The 20,223-nt window shown below is 34.9% G+C and overlaps 5 protein-coding genes across 5 annotated transcripts; 2 read left to right on the top strand and 3 right to left on the bottom strand.

Moving 5' to 3' along the window:
- Positions 1-376: 376 nt before the first annotated feature.
- On the bottom strand, positions 377-1,132 carry LOTGIDRAFT_112115 (hypothetical protein; the record flags this gene model as incomplete). The annotated part of the gene is made up of 1 exon (XM_009050473.1): positions 377-1,132. The coding sequence occupies one exon, from the start codon at positions 1,130-1,132 to the stop codon at positions 377-379; it is 756 nt and encodes a 251-aa protein (XP_009048721.1).
- A 766-nt stretch (positions 1,133-1,898) lies between these two features.
- On the bottom strand, positions 1,899-5,915 carry LOTGIDRAFT_149768 (hypothetical protein). The gene is made up of 10 exons (XM_009050472.1): positions 5,833-5,915; positions 5,336-5,425; positions 5,003-5,070; positions 4,655-4,719; positions 4,196-4,310; positions 3,960-4,037; positions 3,576-3,722; positions 3,116-3,364; positions 2,699-2,848; positions 1,899-2,285 (listed from the first exon to the last, which is right to left on the bottom strand). Exons 1-10 carry the CDS (start codon positions 5,909-5,911, stop codon positions 1,908-1,910), a joined length of 1,419 nt encoding a protein of 472 aa, XP_009048720.1. The 5' UTR covers positions 5,912-5,915; the 3' UTR covers positions 1,899-1,907.
- A 1,181-nt stretch (positions 5,916-7,096) lies between these two features.
- Positions 7,097-8,101, top strand: LOTGIDRAFT_157880 (hypothetical protein; the record flags this gene model as incomplete). The annotated part of the gene is made up of 1 exon (XM_009050471.1): positions 7,097-8,101. A coding segment is annotated over one exon (1,005 nt), but the record flags the coding sequence as incomplete, so codon positions are not given.
- Positions 8,102-9,918: 1,817 nt separating this feature from the next.
- On the bottom strand, positions 9,919-10,846 carry LOTGIDRAFT_56841 (hypothetical protein; the record flags this gene model as incomplete). Its single annotated transcript, XM_009050470.1, has 2 exons — positions 9,919-10,112; positions 10,588-10,846. Coding segments are annotated over 2 exons (453 nt in total), but the record flags the coding sequence as incomplete, so codon positions are not given.
- A 3,486-nt stretch (positions 10,847-14,332) lies between these two features.
- LOTGIDRAFT_157878 (hypothetical protein) lies at positions 14,333-19,202 on the top strand (the record flags this gene model as incomplete). The annotated part of the gene is made up of 12 exons (XM_009050469.1): positions 14,333-14,365; positions 14,396-14,443; positions 14,800-14,871; positions 15,207-15,310; positions 15,648-15,750; positions 16,132-16,224; positions 16,507-16,637; positions 16,995-17,061; positions 17,311-17,396; positions 17,808-17,928; positions 18,248-18,385; positions 19,029-19,202. The coding sequence occupies 12 exons, from the start codon at positions 14,333-14,335 to the stop codon at positions 19,200-19,202; spliced, it is 1,170 nt and encodes a 389-aa protein (XP_009048717.1).
- Positions 19,203-20,223: the final 1,021 nt, after the last annotated feature.

Below are 20,223 nucleotides of genomic sequence, written 5' to 3'. Positions count from 1 at the left end.
AATGGCATTTAAGATAGCTACATTACACTTAGTAAATGTAAAATTACAAGCCCACCAAGACCCACAGATGTCTGACTTAAAATTGGATTGGTGAAAATCAATGCCCAGTACATACAACACCCATTTCAATGTCATGAAATAACTCATTGGATGAAAAGGATTGGAGGTAACACAAGCATTCCATTAGGTCATTGTCTGAGCTTTTAAATAGAATCAACTTCCATAGACTGTAAAATTCAATGTTTGGTTCAGCTTGGCCCTGTATCCCTGACCTTGCCTTCTGAAAGTGTTAAATATCTTAACTAAACTGTCTCTTAGCTACTGCAGCAATAATTAGTAAAATTTAGCACTAAAATTCCTAAATAATATACTCCCATCATCCACGTCCTACTTTTCCTAATTTTTGATCAGTTTTCGGATCTGCAGTAATAGCTTGAACACTAACAATGGCAGAGTTGATATTATTTTGCAAGTCTCGTAACTCTTTAATATGCAGAAGTCTAATTATTTTAGCAGCTTCGTTGATGATATAGTCTTTTGTTTCGAATCCTAAAACAGTTTGAGCGAGTGGTATAGCTTCGTCCTTCTTTGGTGGGTTTTGGTTATTTTTGATACTTGCCATGCGATCTTGAATTAGCAAACTGATCGCTTTTAACTGGACTAAATGATCACTATGGGGCGGCACTTTAAGTAGCATAGAAAGGGAGGTCACTCCTGCTTTAAAATCTGGATCATTAAAATCTAGTCTATCTAAAGGATTGTTCGAAGACCCAGCTGGTTTGCGAGCTTTGGCTTGGACACTTTCAGGGGTAACTTGTTTATATTTGTCCAGATTGTCCCCATGTTCTAACCTCACTGCATAACCCAACAACCAATCAACAACGGCTAGTTTCTCCTCTTGACTTGAACCAAAAGAATAAGGACTGTTCACATCTTTCAAATATTGTGCTACGCCATTTTCCCAGACTTTAGTATCTGCCACATTTCTCAAAGCGACTCGATCTTCGATTTTGTAATGACGAATTTTTTGGTCTTCCAACCACACAACCATATTTCTGAACTCTGTTTCATCGTCAATGTTGAAATCATCTGGTCGTTGATATTCTAAAGCCAATAATTTACGTCTAAACATGTCGAATATTGGATTTAAGAAAAATCAACCAGAAAAAATTCCCGGACACTGCAGAAATCGAGAGTAAATTCTAGGATTTCACAACGCCGGTTCTACTTTTATTTTAGTCAATAATCTTACTGATGCATTCTGGGTAACACGTGGTTCAACTCATTCGGTCATACTGAGTACTACTTTTGTAAGTTACAAAGCTGTAGAAATTGTTTGTGGTCTAATGTTTTAGTCATTAAGAGAAATGAGTCGTCGATCGCTTCGGCATAACAAAGTACATGTATGTAGTATCCAAATCATCTTCTATTCAAATGCCTGATTCGAGACTCAAGATGAATACCCAGTTACAAATGATAATATTTAGCCATTATGCCCCCCTAAACCTGGCTTCTAATCATAACTGGAAAATAAACCCCAATTCATATATCTTAACTGCCTCAATATAACTTAAAAAGATAACATGATAGGCATCTGAACTATTTCTAGATGATCGGTCTAGGATTGGGGAGTTCATGTATGTGATATATTGGTATAGTCTTCTGACTGCTTTACCATTGTCTAACTGTTAAATTCTCTGCAGTTTATGTGATGCTCAATAAGTTGCAGCCTGGTAGTGGAAGTAAACAGTTTGCTTATAATACCACCTAAAAATGTCATGTAACTACAGATCTATTGATTAATTCCATCAAAAAGAGGTGGAACCTGGGGAGGAAACTGAAAATGGGGAAACCACTACATGACTAAAAGATACCCCAAAAAACATTTCATTCTTTCAATAATTTTATTATGTTCTAAATTGACGACGTTTTTTACGTATGGCTTGAATGGTGTCAATATCCAATTCTTCTTGTTCTCCAACTTCAGGTCGAATTCCACGCTTCGACAAGATAATGCGATCACGATTCTCAAAAAATCTCAACATTTCTTCTTTCGTTTGAATTTCTTTCAATTTGGTCTCAATTTCTTTTTCTTTTTCTTGTCGTTTGTATTCCCAGATTTGTTGTTTTATTTGTCTGTCACGATCTTCAATCCAGATTGAAAACAGTTCAGTTTGTGTTTTAATGTCAGTTTCCTCATATTTTGATACATTTTTCACTAAAGTTTCCACCCTTGTTTCTAGGGAATCTTCCTTTATTCTGTTAGAAAGTTCTGACTTTAGCTTCTAAAAAAAAAAAAAAAAAAAAAAAAAATGAAATTGTATGATTTTTTTTGACAAAAAATCACTAGAATTAAGTTTTAAAAATGAATTACTCTACCACATTCAGGTAAGACTACAAAACATCATTCATAGTGACTACTCAACTAAATCATTGATTCAAAGGCTCATAGATATTATAAACAGCTTTTGTGATAATGATCTTTTAATACGCTTAGTTTTAGTCTGGTGGTAGAACCAAAGACAGCTAGCTGAATATTGGAATGGTGAAAGAAAATATATGAAAGTTTGATAAATTACTTGAAAAGCAGACCCATAAGTGTCTTATGCAGAGGACACCAATTTTGGTTATGTATTTTTCTCAAGATATTTATCACACTCAATTCTTTAAGTTGAAGACAGCCTGCTAGTTAACCCACCTTAAATCTTGTAATATAATCCTGTTTTTCCTCATTAGTAATCCTGAACTCCCTCACAGCGTCAGCCATTGTTCTTAGACCTAAATCTTTCGGTGGTTCTTCCGGGTTCCTGGTTTCAGCTTTCTCTAGACTTTCTTCAAATTTTAAAACCTAGAAAAAAATTTAATATTTCCATTGATATGATATTATTCAACCATATTGAATCCAGCATAGTACTATAAACTAAAAAACGTAGCAATGTTTCACTGCAGTAAATTGCCATTGAGATCTCTTTATCACCTCCTAACATCAAAATTTGTAAGTTATTGCAGTGCCTTGCTCAGATTCTAATCTTGATGCTTATCGGTATTGTATCGCCTAATTATTTATCCATTTGTAATAAAGATATTATTATCAAATTATTAAATGTAATCTTACAGCTTCTTCTGCTACTAGAGTGTTGTCTTTCGATTCTGCCCATTTCTCCAGTAGATTCATTCCCTTCTCAAACTTCTGATACAAGCCTAGACCTAAGAACTGTAGACTTTGACTGAGTATTGAATCCTCAGCACAATTTCTTCCTAGTGTATACAGAGTTTTACCCATTAGAAACCTTTCGTCTTTTATATCAAAGTGATCATCGTACACGATATATCGGATAATACCAACTGGTATCCAGTCTTCTTCCTGGAATATAATTATTTAGTGTCTAAATCACTTAAAAAAGTAAAATATTAATCATATATAAAAACAAATAACTGTGATTGTCACAAAGCACTCATATGTGGCAAGTCTTGAGTTGAAAGGCCGAATAAAAAATTAAGGCTTATTCTCTCCATATATTATACAATATAAAACAATAGCCCTTCCCCTTTATTAAACTATTAATAAAATTTACCTCATCTGGGTTGACCTCTGGTTCTGGGGGCGGGTCTAAGCTAATGTCATTATAATGATTGACACAGCTATGTAATGATAATAAATAGGTGATAGGGTGGCTGAAATCATCTTGTAACATCATTTCATAGGCTATCTGGGAGGATGCTGGAATAATAAATATAGTGAAAGGGTGTGGTTCAGTACAACCAAATTAACCTGGTCAGTCTTGTGGACTTGCTTAGTTAACAAAATACCAAAGTCTCTTCCACAAAGATTCAGAATTGACCAAATGTAAACTTTCTTAAAGATATACTGAGATGACAAATAATCAATACTCTCCAAAAGAGATACTGAGTCGATAAACCTCAAAACCTAATTAAAAAAAAAGATTTATAAGCTTACCATTGTAATCTTTGTTTTTAATGAAATGATCCATGATTAAATTAACTGCATGGGGATTGGGAAATATACCATACATACTCTAAAATATAAACCATTAGAAAATAAATACTATAGAGGTAACATTTCCTATATTGTCACTATAAGGCTTCTTGGTTTTTTTTGATGAACCTCATAGTGAATTGTTACATTGTTAACTGAAAAATATCATGGAAAATTTTGGAGAAAATGACCACAGACCTTGTTTTTCATCAGATCTATAAGTCTATCAGCTATTCCTAGATCTAGATAGGCACGAACTATAGCATAGACAATACAATCATTAACAGGTACACTGACAGATGACTGTCGATACCTAGAAATAGTAAAATAAGTATCAGATTTTAACAACACGTAGAAGTAAGAAGCACATATAACAAAAGTAAATACACACACATATAAAGGTATAATTCCTTCTGCAATAATGAAAAATGTGTAAATTGTGATGAAACGTTATATACTTCGTTATTAAAAAAGAGAGTTGAGACCATAATAAATCCCTTTGTTTCCTTTTTCTTATGGTGCATAATGTAAGCTTACTATTTCCAATTAGTTTGTGGCTTTCAGATGTGTTGAGGCTGTTTGAGTCAAACCAAAGAGTTGAGATAAATTCAAACAAATCCATAAAAACAAATCCCTGAAAATAATACCAAATCTTACTTTCTGATTAAATCCTCCATATACAGTGCATCACCTTTCTCCATTTCATGTAATTTGTTTGCCAGCTGAAATTACAATCATATTTTTCATTTTTGAATATCTAAAAGAATAACAGAGTAAGAAAGTCAAGAATAGGAGAGTACCCTTAAACAAAGACAGATTAACAATGGTCCTATGATTTTCTGCAGATAAAGCACAAAAAAAGTTATGCTTAGTTTAACCAAGAAACATATTCTCCGGACATGTCTGTTTATTCGTCTAAAATGTCCGGTTGCAAATAGTTTCTGTTGGATTTCAAGTATAAGTCACAGAAAAAATACGAAAAGTTAAATATTTCATGATGCTTACCACATTCATATCCACTAACATTGCCTTAGATTTATCAAATTTACTTCTTAAATCTACAGCAAAGTCATCTGCAAAATCAAATTCTTTTTGTTAGCGTGATACATCAGATTGACTTTATCAACTTAGACAACTCTCTAAAAGGAGTAGCATGTATGCAAGCTTAAATGTAGAGTATTAAATCGGTCAAAGATCTATCTCCATTGACACAAAAAGTTCTTGAAGGATTTTAATGAAGACTTTCAGAATAAAATTTCGAATATGTTCTTTATTAAATGAATAATTAAATGAGTGAATGAAATACTAGGTCTACAGTACTATGAAAATAGATCTTACTTAAATCTACTTTTTGTAAATAGTCTGAATTCAGTCGTTGAGTCCAGGCATCTTGACACTTGTAGGCTTCTGATAACATACATCTTCTGGCTGGAAAGTATAATCATTTGCTGTATTGATATAAATAATACAGATTGAGGTAAAAATGATATCCTCAGTATAAAACACAAAGATATTTGTGGCTGGGTAGGAGACAAGAACTGAGGTCATTTAAATTATCGTACTGCCAACCATTCTTAATCTTTGAATCTCTCTCACCTTTGTTTATTTTTGCAGCAATGTTTCTAAACCCAAAGTACAGTTCCATATAAGCCTGTGGGGAGGTAAGAGTTCCTAGGACAGTGATGATAGTGTGACACTACTACTGACACTGTGGTGTTCAGTACTAACTCACTATTCAAAGCGTTGTGCTATTGTGTTTAAAAAGCAGACGATATAAAGATTTAAGAGTGCATTGACTACAAAGAAGATAAAGGCATGCATTCTTTAGCTCATACCTGAAAATGACAGGGATCTCGTTGATATTTTAATCAGTTTTAACCTTGTGGCTAATGTTTTAGTAAAATGTGCTGCCATTTTGTCATAACGGTAGTCCTTTTCTTCCTCCTTTTGGTTAATTCGTTTAAGGGAGGTAATTCAGCTTCATTCGGATTACATCGTACTTCTCAAAATCATTTTTGAAAGTAAGTACAAGAGAAATGAAATGAAAAGGTCTGTGCCAAAATCGTTTTAATTCACAACAGTCTGCGTCCAAGGACTCAAAGTGACACCGAAACAAGACAAGATAGTTGGATAGCTCGGCAAAAATACTGATGAACTCGCCTTCTCACCATAATGTCACACTCACTCTCGCCTCGGCTCAGTTCTCTTCTATACCTCTTTACTCTTACTTGGTTAGGCAAGTTTTTGTCTTCTGAAACTGTAAGACGATTAGGCTTATATCCTGTACGAGGAATCTATACCCACTTGGGCTTAAACATAAGTTTTTTATGCAAACAGCTTTTGGGTCAATATGACCCGAGTCACGTTAGCGCGGGTGTTACCTTGACCCAGCCTTGACCTAAATATACGTGTTTCCAGGAAATGACGTCAAAACGTAAATAAACTTTTATTTTCCGTGAAAATGTAATCAGCTATCTATGAAATTCGCGAGTCTGAAGACTTCGCTATTGTTTTTATATGGCTTTAGTGTCGGTGTTGTTTTGTTTTACCTCCAATTCAGACGCGGAATCGTCGAATTTATTGAACAGAGAGTAAGTTTTGTTCCCACGAATCAAAGCAAGTAATTAAACTTTAAATAAATGTCAGAGCCATATCCATAATTTTAATTTTTACCCGTCCAAACTTACTTCAGAGAGAGAAAAACTCAAGCCATATAAGGATTGAGATATAAGCAGATCTTTTGGATCTCATAAAAACTATAGGCCAGTCCTGCAAAGTGAAAACAGAGCCCATAGCACTAGTAGGCCTAATCCTTCTACATGAACTAGGCTAATGTCTAGCTTTGGATTGGGCAAGGTTATTATAGCTTGATAGGGTATTATTGGTATCATTGCTTGAAATGACAACCAAATAGTCCAAGTTTTATGTTAGCAAGCAATTTATTCTTTAGAACTAAGCTAAGAGCATGCCTTTATGGTTAGGCTAACTTAAAAATATCCAGGTCTAAAAAATGGAAAGCCTCCCAAAGTTAATGCCTTTAATCTTTATCAAGTCTTTGTCTAATCTAATAACTTTCATAAGATCAATTTGTGCTTTCAGGAACAAGACAAAAAACGAGTTGCAAAACCAAAACATGAGGAATCTCCTTCATTAGATGACCTTGAATTAGAAAATAAGTCTCTGACGGTTGAGAGATATTTCTATCATTTAAGAAATAATTATAAAAACTCAAAACATCAGACACCTATTGTTGAGGTAAAGAAAGTCAAGAAGGAAGCTGGACCTGAGTTAACTTCCACTGGGGAAACAATACGTCAAAGCCTCGATACTGAATATGGAGACCAAATATCATTACACTACTTTGAATCATTCCAGACTCTGCAAAATGAAAGTTGCGAGGATTTTGGTTCGGAATTTGTTTCTTGTTATCCAAGTGAGATTTCAGTCTTCAAAAATAGATCGAGCTTTAGTTCAATGAGTAACATCAGAAACCAAACAAAAAGTTTGCCAATATTTTCTACGAAGGATAAGAAATTAAAGATAAATAAATCAGAACCAAGCAGACGTCCTAGAGCTATGGATGAAAAAGATTTTGAAACATTTGCTAAAGAACGTTTGAGAATGCCGAGTACAGTGTTCGTCACCCCGTATCCTCTTCATATCATGTATCGAAAGTTACGGAAATCAGCCACCCATTCCAGTCACGTAGACTTTGGATTCTACCATCCATTGATTCTTCCTGAAAATGGAACGGCTGTCAACTCAAGAGTTAATTCTTATCATATCTTTCAAAATACTTTATACAGTGAAAAATACGGACCAGACTTAGACTTGAGGTCTGTTCATCCTAACGACTATCAGCTAGATTCCACACTCAGTCACCAGTTCCAAGAATTATTATGCATGTTAATTAATGAATATGTTTCTAGAGAAAGTTGGGTAGAGTGTTATTACTGCCCATCTAAAACAATTCCACAGGTTACTAGGTATATAGTAGACTTACCACAATACAGACTCTTTATAGAACCGTTATTTTTCAATGCAAATTCCAAAATTTCTCATTTTTTATCAGAATATTACAAAATTGTACAAAATCCTTTTTGATTTAGTGGTAATAAAGTAACTAATAGTGCTTACTGGTAAATGGTAAACTTATCAAATAAACATTATTAGCAATGTGAATTCACCAAAGAGAAAATATAGTTGAAAGAATTGGCTGCAGAGTTATATCAGGTGTTCTGAAGTGGCAAGGAAGGCCACATCCTCCTACATCCTCCCTCCATCTTTTTCATCTTTTTGAGTTTGAAATTATTGTAATTTCTCGTCATAAGTTTTTAAGTGTAACTTCATTTATAATCTCATTTTATTTGAAAAGGTTTATCCTGTGTGAAAAATTTCAGATACAAAAAATGTAACAAAATAGTTTGGTATAAAAAGTAATTTCATAATTACTTCATAACATTCTGATGTTAACAATAACGTTGTTGACTAAATTGTGGAAAATATAATCTCAAGGGAGAAAACTTGACAAATATCATAGTTTAGTTGACAATTCTTCAAGGAACCTATACAATTTATAAGCTTATCACTCCAGGGGTTTCTATCACCATGTGATGTCATGGGTTTCAATAAGCATGTCAACATCTCATAGTTTAGCACTTCAAATGCAGTAAGCATTGCATGAATCGTATTCCAAGTTAAGTAGAATTAAGTTCATGTACTATCATCCATTTTCACAGTTGACAATTTAGAATTAAATACCGTGTACCATCAAATTCACTGGGCATGTTAATAAATAATGTGGTATAACATTAATTCAGACTACCAAATCTAGAGAAATTATAATCTCTATTAGATCCTGTATTACTATAGGTTTGAGTTGTAGTGTGACCATTTTGACCTCTTGTCGTGTACATACAGGCCGTAGATCTATAGTCTGCCTCACTGCTGTTCATAGTGGTATTGGGGGACCCGATATTATGACTTGGGGTAGGAGGACCAATATTTTGAACAGGGGAAGAGGGTACAATGTTTGATTTTTGAGGGGATGGGGATATATTGAAATTAGTGTAAGCAGAATAATTAGGATATTGGTTTGAACTCTGTACAGTCATCTCACTAGAGTAGGAAGGATTCGTTATTGCAGACTGACGATATTGTTTATATGGTGAATGTTCGGACACTGGTGCTGGCACAAACTGTGAAGGACTTTCACGACTGAGTGAATATCCACTCTCAAGATATTGTCCTGGATGAGACGGGAAGGGGTTTGTTTTCAATGGACTATAATTTCGAAGAGTTTCAATAGGTGGGACTCTTTCATTAGAAGAATAAGGACCCATCAATGCACTTCCTGTCACAGAACTCTGGGAAAAATTTGAGAAATGATGATTTGACAGCTCTGGTATAATCTCCCCCATAGGTTTTAGGTTTAAATTGTCACACACTGCCAGTTTCTCAGTTGAGCTTTTTTCTAATTTCACTGGTTTTTGAACTACAGATTCAGCACTTCTGGCTGCTTCACTTGCACTGATAGACACTTCTTCATAAAACTTCCTATATACTGGTTGAACTGTGTTGAATTTAGGGGTGTCTGCGGTTGATTTATTTGGGGTATGTTTCTCTGGTGACGATGTCGTCACCTCACTTTTTATATCCTTTTTGTCTAGGGGTAACTTTTCACTTACAGATGTCTGTGTTGTAATTTTTATCTTTTTTGTACCACCTTTTTTAGGTTTTTTTTGTGTTATGTTTTCAACACTAGATTCCGATTTATTTTGAGTATTAATTTTCAGTTTTATTTTCAAATCACCCTTTTTCTCTTCAGTGCCTGCTAAAGACGGATCCTTTTTAGGTTTAGGAGTTCTCTTTCTAGGAGTTTTAGGAGAACTTTCCCCAGATTCTTCTGTTCCTGCTGTTTTCTTCTTTTTATTATGTTTAGCTTTATGATTAGCTAAATGATATTCAGAAACAAACACTTTATAACAAACATTACATCCAAACCCGTCAGAATCAGCAATCGCTTGCTGTTTTTTATGTGATTCAATATGCCGCTTCACTTGAGAACTACTTTTAAAACGTTTTTCACATAAATGACAGGGATAGGGCTTCTCTCCTGCAATGATATAAAATGTTAATTAAAATAAGTTTGAAATGTGCATAAATAAGGCATCTCAATATGTCAGGGCACTGCTAATATCCACAATCAAAGAAGCTATATAAACATGTTGTTCAGCCATGAAGTCAACTGATTTAGATTTCACTGTTGAATGAAAACATCAATAGACATTATCAATTCATAATAATTTTTTCCACACCCCATGGCATAACAATAAATAAAAAGGTGGCACTTAAGAAATTTGAAGATAAGACTGACAAAATACCTGGTATACATATATCTCATAGTTAGAGCTGTGCTTTACAAACAAAATAATAAATTGAAAGTTCATAATTGGAACTTGGTGCCATAGCCTTGTCTTTGACAATTACTCTGCTTTGAAAATATGACTCAAATTCAAATCTGACCATCGCCGCCATCTTGCATCAATAATTGCAGGTACAGACTGATAAATCAAGTTGTAAGTACATACCTGAATGAATCCGTTCATGAAGTTTTCGTTTCTCTGAACTACTGAAACCTTTAGAACAAACTGAACATAGATATGGTTTCTCTCCAGTATGTGAACGGATGTGAACAGTTAATTTATGTTTACGTATGAACGTCTTTCCACATGTACCACACATAAAAGGACGTTCGCCAGTATGCGAATATTCGTGACGAGTTAAATGATGAGATCGTGTGAAACTTTTAAAACATGTCGTACAAACGTAAGGTCTATCACTCGAGTTACTCTTTGTTACTTTTGGTTTTTTGATTTCTGTTGTCACAACACCGGTGGTCTGTTTGATTGGTTGCTGGGCTTTCCGTTTATTCCGTCGCGATGATGAACTAGAGCTACTCTTCTGTGATGAAGTCCCGTCTGAATCTTTTTCTTCTCCATTTTTCTGACTGTCTGAAGATGTTGTGGTAGTTCTAAATTCTTCTTCTGTTGTGTCATCTCCTGATTTCGATGGACTGCCATTATCTGCCATTTTCTGAAACTAAATGCCTGAACTAATTACTAACTAATCAATTAATAATTAAACATAGTTGATCACCATGTAAAAGGCATGACTTGGATCTGAACATCCCCTTTGGCGAAGCCATGTATAAATATTTTGTGAAGACTTTAGGCAATTAGGGCCTACTGCATATCATAATTTGAACCTGTCCTTGATAATCTTTGCTATGACTTGATGTGTGTAATAATATTAGACCTATCTGTGTATCAATTCATAATTATATTAAGCAAATTAATTATTCACAGAAAGAATATTTATCCTACTATAATTATTGACTCTCGTTAGAGAATCTGAAAAATAAATGTGATCAAAAATGGTAGTCCTATTCATGGAAACTGGTGAAGGGAGGAATTAAAAAGAGGGCAAACAACTTCATGTCGAATAAAGAAAGAGCGACTCGAATTCAACTTGGAAAATGGTGGTGGTGGGACCAGCAGGGATCCAAGTTATTCGTCCTTGACAGCCATCTTCTTGTAATTTGAAGCCTAAACATCAATTTTCTCAAATAGATAAAATGTCTCAAACAATTTGATGACAAAATTCAATGAAATAAAGGACAAAATAAAAGAACAAAGTTGAAAACTAAAGTTTTGTTTCACTCACGCCCTAAATCTCTTAAATTCACCGGAAGTTAATATACTACGGATTGACTACTGAATTCTAGGCCCTATGAAAAATGGAGTTGTCTCCCTTAGACCATTAGTCCATAGAGATACGTTGTTAATCAATATACAGAGCAATATTCAAGTCAATTTACAGAATTTACCCTTTCACTGAACAAGTTCACAACAATTTCTGAAATTTGTTCATATACTAAAAGGTGTTACTAATCAAACGCCTAAATTTCAAGATAAAGAATCGGATTCTATGCATGCATTGCAGTCGGCGACAAATAACTCCGGTATACTTATTTTCTCCAAATATTTTGCTCTGACCACTCTGGCACAATAATTACTCAAATTGATGTAACCGGTCAACAGTAATCGACATGCCATAATAGACGAGGCCTAAGCGAGTCATGTGAGAAACCAAATTTATTTAATTGAATGTTGGAGTTCTGAGTAGCAAGGGTTCGAATTTCTGAATTTTGTAAGATCTTGTAGCATCTTGTGGCATTTTGACCTTGTGTTTTATAACTTTTATTGATTGAAAGATAATCATGTAGAATGTAATTGAGAATAAAGAAGATTAAATATAGATAGGAGTATTGAATGTGCTTACAGCTTACAACTCACGGAATACCATCAGACAAACAAACATTCAGTTGGTCCCTCATATTGGACAGAACGGACACCATTTTGGTAATTCCTTTCACGGTTCTAGACACAGACAGGTCCGTAGGGGAGCAACAACTGGATTAACCCATGAACAACTATGACTACTGACCAACTTCATTATTTAAAATAAACCATACCCCATTACGATCCGGGTATATTACTTGCATCCCCGAACAATCAAGTCTGGCTACGAGCCTGGGCACAGAATTGTCGAATTGTCAAGAAAAAAGCATTCCCAATGTAAAATGGTTATTGGAGTTATGACGAGGGGTTGGGGGCGAGGGCATCCGCCGTAGAAACAGAGTAGTCTATCGTTGTATTATTTCCCTCCATGAATATCAAGTTTATAAACATATCTGATTGTTCCTTCTAGTGACTGACTATTGTTTGCATGTCACGGAACCACCCAACTGGTGCCGACAGTTTTATGAAATAAAAAATCCGATTAAGGGAGTTTCTTGTCCAAATATTGTCTGTGAATCATAGAAATATAAAAACATTGCCGCCATCTCTTTTACTAGTTCATATATTATCAAAATACACAGCGATCAACAGTCATAGTACAGCTTGTTTCACTTCAGGACTGAAACAAATTTCAAAATATCCTCAGGCAAATAGGCTACCAAATAGATCAACCAACTGTATACAATTTTGGTGATTGAAATTTTGGAATATTCGTAAAATATAAAGGTAAGAGATTGATATAATTACTTTTTTTTATTCTTTTTTCTAATGAGTTGTACGTCTGGCTTTCGTGGCTGTTTTTACTTTGGACAATGGCGCAATAAGCCAAATTTTGTCCAGACATAGCTCCACTTTTCTCAATAACATACCTTCCAGACTAAGACAAGATTTCTTCACCATGATTGACTTTCTGACCTGGTTTGTATTAAATATACCAAGCCAGTCGAAACTGCTTAGATTGGGCAGGGCAACTGTGACGGTGCTAGCCTCCCAAGCAGTGGCGGAGCGAAAGGGGGGGGGCAGAGGGGGCAGCCACTGCTCCCAAGAGTGGGGGTACAAGCAGAGGACAGACTGTCTCCTCTGTACCCCCAATGGAGCTACCACTGCAGCACAACAACACATCACGGATTTGATATCGCCCTACCCGAGAGGATATCAAGTCTGGGGAACTGGAAGAGCCACATCCAGCCATACCTAGTTCTTTATACATTATATACGGGTAAAAATAATGAAAAAGAAAAAAAAAATATCCTCTTTCTCTACTCGTGTGAGGAAACTTGCTAGACCTAGATTGTTGGGTAAGTGTCAGTAGCATCACAGAGACAGCATAGCATCACAGAGACAGCATAGCATCACAGAGACAGCATAGCATCACAGAGACAGCATAGCATCACAGAGACAGTATAGCATCACAGAGACAGTATAGCATCACAGAGACAGCATAGCATCACAGAGACAGTATAGCATCACAGAGACAGCATAGCATCACAAAGACAGTATAGCATCACAAAGACAGTATAGCAGCACGGGATTTAGTTTGATCCTGTCTTGAGGCTTGGGGAATAATCCGGTTTTAATTTACTCAATATTATAATTACCAAGATAAAAGTGAGAAGTTCCATCGTGGAATCAATCAGAGCTGGTTCCATCATATTGATAGATTGTGTCTGACACGCACTATGGAACCATCATTCCTGTAACAGTCTGAGAATAGCTCACTAGCTCCTGGTGCAATTTGCTAGAATGTGGAAAATTTTGAAGTTTGAAAAATAGATGCAACCGCAAATTTTGTGGTCCTTTTTGCTCTATGAATTACAAACACTAAAGTTTGAATGTGGAATTTGAAAAAAACCAATCTGATGCAAAGTGACATGTTGGAATAGAGCCAAGCAAAGTGGAAATGATGTAATGAAGGTTTTGAATATTTCGACTGATATTAGGAGTAAATAGTAAAATATCAATTAGCAGGAATATGGAAGCACTGATAGAAAGAGAGTTTGATATGGTATGTTTATTTTGATATTTTGTTTTTCAGATTTTCTCCAATTTCCTTCTCAGCTCAATTTGGAACAGTAGCACTATGGTAAGCTCTCCACCTTACCGAGGAAATTAAAGTCGAGTATTTGACTCAGGGATATGGATATAAGCGGATACATATTCTTTGTCAGTTGAGATAATGGAATCAGCTACCCGAATCATTTTTTGGAATGACATCACTCTCGACTAACGACTATAAACTAAGTACCTATAAGAGGTCAAGTTTCTTGGCAGTGTTATCAACGGCAAATCAGCAAGTAGATATAAATATCAGTAAATATATATCAATTTTAAAGTCTGTCTGTGATTTGATGGTTGACCAACGTAGACATGTACAAGTTCGATTTTAGCTTAATACGACAAACGAATTAATTAAATGATTTTTCTGGGGGTTTTTTTCAGCATTTCTCAGAATGGCTCAATCATTCCAACGTGGCTAACTATATGTTTCTCATGCAATCTTCAAATTACACAGTAAGTAACCTGTATACTGTACATATAATATAAATGATTGCATATATATAAATACACCCAGTAGCCTACTAACGATCAGCAAAACAAAACCCGAAATCAAAACAACATTGGTATACTTATAACCTATAATATAATGCTATAATAACCTTTGACCAATTTAGTTAAATCTATATCTACATGACATGCATTCTACATTGTATTCGCAAACTATGCCTTTAATCATTCAAGAGTGTTGCTAACCTCTGTATTTGTATCGGAAACACTTTCCTGTGGTTCCTCTGGATCCCGAATAACCAGATACGCTCGTATTAACTGGTTGTCCCATTCCATTCCAGGTTTCGTCAACCGATGAACATTATCTAGTAAGAATCACTCTAACCGGTTGTGGTTTGTCTCTAGTAGGATGTATAATGACATTGTTTATTATCTGTTTTCTACCGTGAGTACTTTCTTTTGGCAATTTCAAACATAAAAGACATATGGTCCTATTAACCATTGGCTCAATATGAAGTTTAGAGCTCAGCAATCCATATCACTTTTTATAATTAGGATTTGTTTAATTACTTTATATGTTTCACGATACTATTTAGCTGGTGAGTGTTTGGCCCCGAGTCTTTAGATTCGTTTATGTCTATAGGATGTAAGTCACCAAATTAGAGGGCCAAGGTATTAATCAAACATAAAAACCTTCTTATATCCGTATCAGACACCATTCTACTCTCAATTTAACACGTGTGACATTCAGTCTGGGGCTGATAAACTTTTATATATTTCAGTCGCCAGAAAGGAGATGGTCCGTTTATAGTGGGTAACTTGGCTACAGCTATATTACTATCGCAGCTCTCGTTTATAGGCGCTGAGAATGCTTACCCTACAAAGGTAATACTTTAACTCAACTTGTTGATGGTTGTCCTAAACAGTGTAATCTCCTCAAGCAGTGGCTTTTCTATGAATCATTATGCGGGGACACAAAATTGTCAAAAGAAATCTGTCCCATTTAAACCATATCCCCCATAAACCAACATCCTCTCTGAACCGGTATATTTCAGAATCTCGGCCAAATCACTTTAAAATCTGAAGAAGAATAACCATGATAAACCGGCCCACCCAGTGGCGATTCTACGTCCATGCCATACTCCCCAATCCCCTGCTCGCCCCTCACCTGATACTTCCTTGAAACGCACCTGGGTACACCTTAACACCCGAATTCAGTGTTGAGATCAGATTCGAAACAGGCTAATCTATAGTATTATATTTCAGACTTGGTGTAAAGTAGCTACAGCTATTCTCCACTATCTCTTTCTCTCTATACATTTCTGGTCTCTGTGTTTCGCTCTACATCTTATGATGAAGGTAAGCAAATTGCCGACCTGTCAAACGTTTTTATATAAAAACAAAACTACCGTTGTTCAAGCCATACCTTATCACCATGATCTACTTCAGATGCTCTCATCGCAAGCCATACGTGTTTACCCCCTGTAGTTCCAAAAATAAATACCAATTCAATTTGTCATCAAGTTTCCAGATGTATTCTTGCAAGACTCAAAAGACATGTTAATTCTTTTAAAATGATAAATTGTGGGATTGATTCAAACTACAAAAGCTTTGAATTCAGTTTCTGTTATTTGTTTTCAGTTGATTGGAGTTCTGCAGACTGAGAAATCTAAAAGAAGACTGTTACATGTTACTACTGGATGGTTATTGCCCACCTTCATTGTTGGACTCACAGCTATAATTAGAGGCGACACGTACGGCACTGAAGTCATGTAAGTTATGTTCAGAATCTAACATGGTTTGTAAGTTTCTTAAGATATCGATCCAAAATAATAATAAAATGCATAATTGGTTAACCGTTAGTCTCGAGTCGGTGTCAGAATTACACCCCAAATAAGATATACAGGTAGCATTATTACAATCACGTGACAAACCAGACTTAAAAAAATGACCAGGTAGCAAGACTTACCCAGGATAATTCCGAGGCGGATTCGGATTTACGGAAATTGCAAAGAGCTTTAATTTATATCTGATGTCATTGAGTGTTTGGGTTGGTCAACTACATTCCCTACAGCGAGAGGGAGCACAAGCACGTTAAATTTTATTTGGTATTCTATTCTATATTTCAGTTGTTGGTTGACAGCAGTACACAAAACAAGATGGGCGTTTCTGGGTCCGATCTATGCAATCATGATGGTAGGTTCAAACGTTATGATTGGCCATTAAATTGTTTTCTTTTGTACAGGAGTTGGCTGTGATATATTTACAACAAGCACTGGTTTTGTGGCTTCATTTCACTCCTTGTGTGTCTTTTTCGTGCAACAAGGATTTGTAGATACACATTTTCCTTAATTTATTGTTCTTTTATTTGATATTGATTGTAGGAAATTAAAATTGTAGATTACTAATGTAGATTGTCTTCATTATTTTATCTTTATTATTCAGATAAATTTCTCAGTGACAATCATTATGTTGATAGCTCGAGCTCTTCACGACAACAGAAAACTAGTTCCATGCATGAAAAGAATAAAGTGAGTTTTTGTCATTACTTCCTTAAAATGGAACCTTTTATGAAGTAATTTTGTTTCATAGATTTTGTGTTGTTCAAGTCATTAATAGTTTTTTGGTAATAACGATAACATAGTCTTGGGCAAATTATTCTGATACTATTCTTCGAGTTTGCTTCTGTATAACAAACAGTACAAGCCAGACAATTCCGCCAATCAAAAATCTAGTCCAAAGAATGGCAAAATCAAAGGTAAAGGTAGAATAGTAGTGGAAACCTATAAAGAGAAGTACCTTCAGGTGTTTCGAAAAGATTAAGCATGGTCTGCTTTGCACTCTTACCTGTAAAATCATTCAACCAGATCCTACTCTGTATGTTAAATCCATACTCCTAACATGATCTGTACAGCACATTGTATTCCCATTGTTATTTTTAGGCATCTATTACTGACGTTTACGACTCTGGTACCAGTACTGAGTTTAACCTGGGTTTTTGGACTGGCATCTTCTAACAACATGTTTTCTCAATATCTCTTCGTTATGATCAACTCCTCACAGGTAGTTATCCCCATTGTTTCTTGGAGCAGCGTTGAAATTTTAACACGTCTACATAAGATTAATATAGTGATATAAGTATACAATGGTGAAAGCCTTTTGATATTGAAATGCATATAGCAAAGTATCCCGATTCAGAACAAATATATTCATAATTTTTTGTTTAAACCCAGTTCAGAATGGGTGAAATAGTTTAAGGACGCAATAGGGAAGAGCAGAATTGAGAGGGCGCGAACTGGTATGAGCTATAGGGAGGACATTATGTTTATAATCATTATTTTGTTGTTTGTTGATCATCTCGATGTTTATTTTGATAATTTAGGGTTTATGGATACTGGTGGGTCACATGATGTTCAGTTCTCCAGTCAAAGCTCTTCTTCTAACCAAAGCAATCGGTGTGGACAAGAAAGACAAGAAATCGAAAAAGAGGAATCCAGATGACAGTGCTTCCAGTGAAGAGGTCAGCGAGGATTTGACCAAATCTTCAGACTTAGCAGGACAAACTGGCGAAAAGGAAATTAAAAAACATTAAAATTTATGTCCATGATTTCGTGAAGAGGTAACTCTTGGGACCAAATGTGAACGTAGTTCAAACTAGAGAGAATTTTTATGTCCTGCACTTTGGGTTGTAGAGCTTTTGTGTATTTTTTGGTTGCTTTACATCCTTACACATGTCACTATTCGGCGACATTCGTACTTTATCAACTCACTCTTTTGCTTCACTTTTCATACACTATTCCAGTCATAATTATGTTTAAAAATGATAATTGAATGAGATTCTGCATCGACAACAATCTCCGTAGTTCTTTCAATAGAGATCGAGGAAAATAGCTGGCAAATAAGTTTCTATGTTTCACACATTTCAACTTTGCCAATTCTGTTCCTGCAGTTGATCTTAAAAGCGGATATTGGCAGTTAGACAATTGAAAAAGTTATCTTGGCTAAAATCAGGTTTCTTGTAAACGATTCCGGTATGAGCATGTGAAACGTTGAGTTAATAAATGTCAGAAATAGTATATCTGTATGTCTTGTGCTTCTTAACCTATGTCTATTTCTCTATGTATTAGAAACAGTAAATAATATATATCTGGTTGTAATTTCAGACAGAAGAACTACAATATAACTGTCCAGCAGAAGCATCACCCCTCAGACAAACCCCAAAACCACCACGCCCACCTGCACCACCCAGGATACAAGTTGATACAGTCTTTCATATGACAGGAGATGGTGGACCTTCAGAAATACCTCATGGAGGTCTGGAAACTAAACTTACATAAATTGGTGTTACATTATCATGAGCAGCGCATTTTACAAATTCCTGTATGAAAATCAGAAGATGCATGATCCAAACATCTTTATCTAATATAACAAAAAAGATCAACAAGATGTTACCAAGATGCCAGAAAATTCTTCTCTTTCCTTTGAATATGACCATTATACAAGCCCTTCCATAGAATAATGGTGTCAGCTTACACCAGACTAATTGCAACTGAGCTCATTTCAGAATTCAATTAGAGCAGTTATTCAAACAAATAAAAATAAATAAATACAATCCCTTTGGCCTGAAAAATGTGTATTATATCAAATATTTGTATTATATCTTCTATTGTTTGTAATTAGTATCATGAATATTCAATAAAAAATTATTTAAAGCCTTTATTCTCAATGAAGACAAAATACTTAACAACTAAGAGGGTTGGTAACCTTGGTAATACCTATAGATAGTTCCAGTCTGTCAATCAAAGTTACTATGGGAGAATGGATTATTATCCTCAGAACTATCTATTGTATAGATAAATATGGTATATTAATTATTTATTTCACAAATTACACACGTACATACAAAACAAACACTAAACACAGATATATTAATGTTATGAAGACACTGTATAGATTTATTATTCATAAACTACAGTTTATTATTTCTACAAACAAGGTTGATAATAAATAAACATACAAATATATCACAGTTAATAAATGCTGGAGAGGTCAAGGAAACAGTCACTGTTATAACTATTATTCAATAAGAAAGCTGAACAGACTCAGATTTCAGAAATCATATTTAGCAGCTTGAGCTCGTCAATTCAAAATACCTTTTAGAATGTCCAAATGACTCTTAATATTAATTGGATATTTCAGAGTTTCTACATAATTTGCAATTATTGGGTTCAATTTTACATCCTAGGCTTCTACATTATATTCTTGTAATTTAATGTATGAGTATATATAAGTTCTGTAGATTAAAAAAATAAACGAAATTCTAGTAAAAAATAACTAGAAGAAAACTAACATAGAGTA

Source organism: Lottia gigantea (genome assembly GCF_000327385.1).
Source record: "Lottia gigantea unplaced genomic scaffold LOTGIsca_15, whole genome shotgun sequence".
In the NCBI taxonomy this organism is placed as follows: domain Eukaryota; kingdom Metazoa; phylum Mollusca; class Gastropoda; family Lottiidae; genus Lottia; species Lottia gigantea.
Note: the sequence above shows the minus strand (reverse complement) of the source record. Positions and strands in the feature narration are given on the sequence as shown.

Excerpts from the sequence above, each read along its gene's own strand:
- LOTGIDRAFT_149768 (XM_009050472.1), bottom strand. The coding sequence starts at position 5,911 with ATGGCAGCACATTTTACTAAAACATTAGCCACAAGGTTAAAACTGATT. Across the intron at positions 5,071-5,335 it reads TTTACAAAAAGTAGATTTAA|ATGACTTTGCTGTAGATTTA; the intron begins GTAAGATCTATT and ends TTGATTTTGCAG. Across the intron at positions 4,720-5,002 it reads TGTTAGTGGATATGAATGTG|CTGGCAAACAAATTACATGA; the intron begins GTAAGCATCATG and ends TTGTAATTTCAG.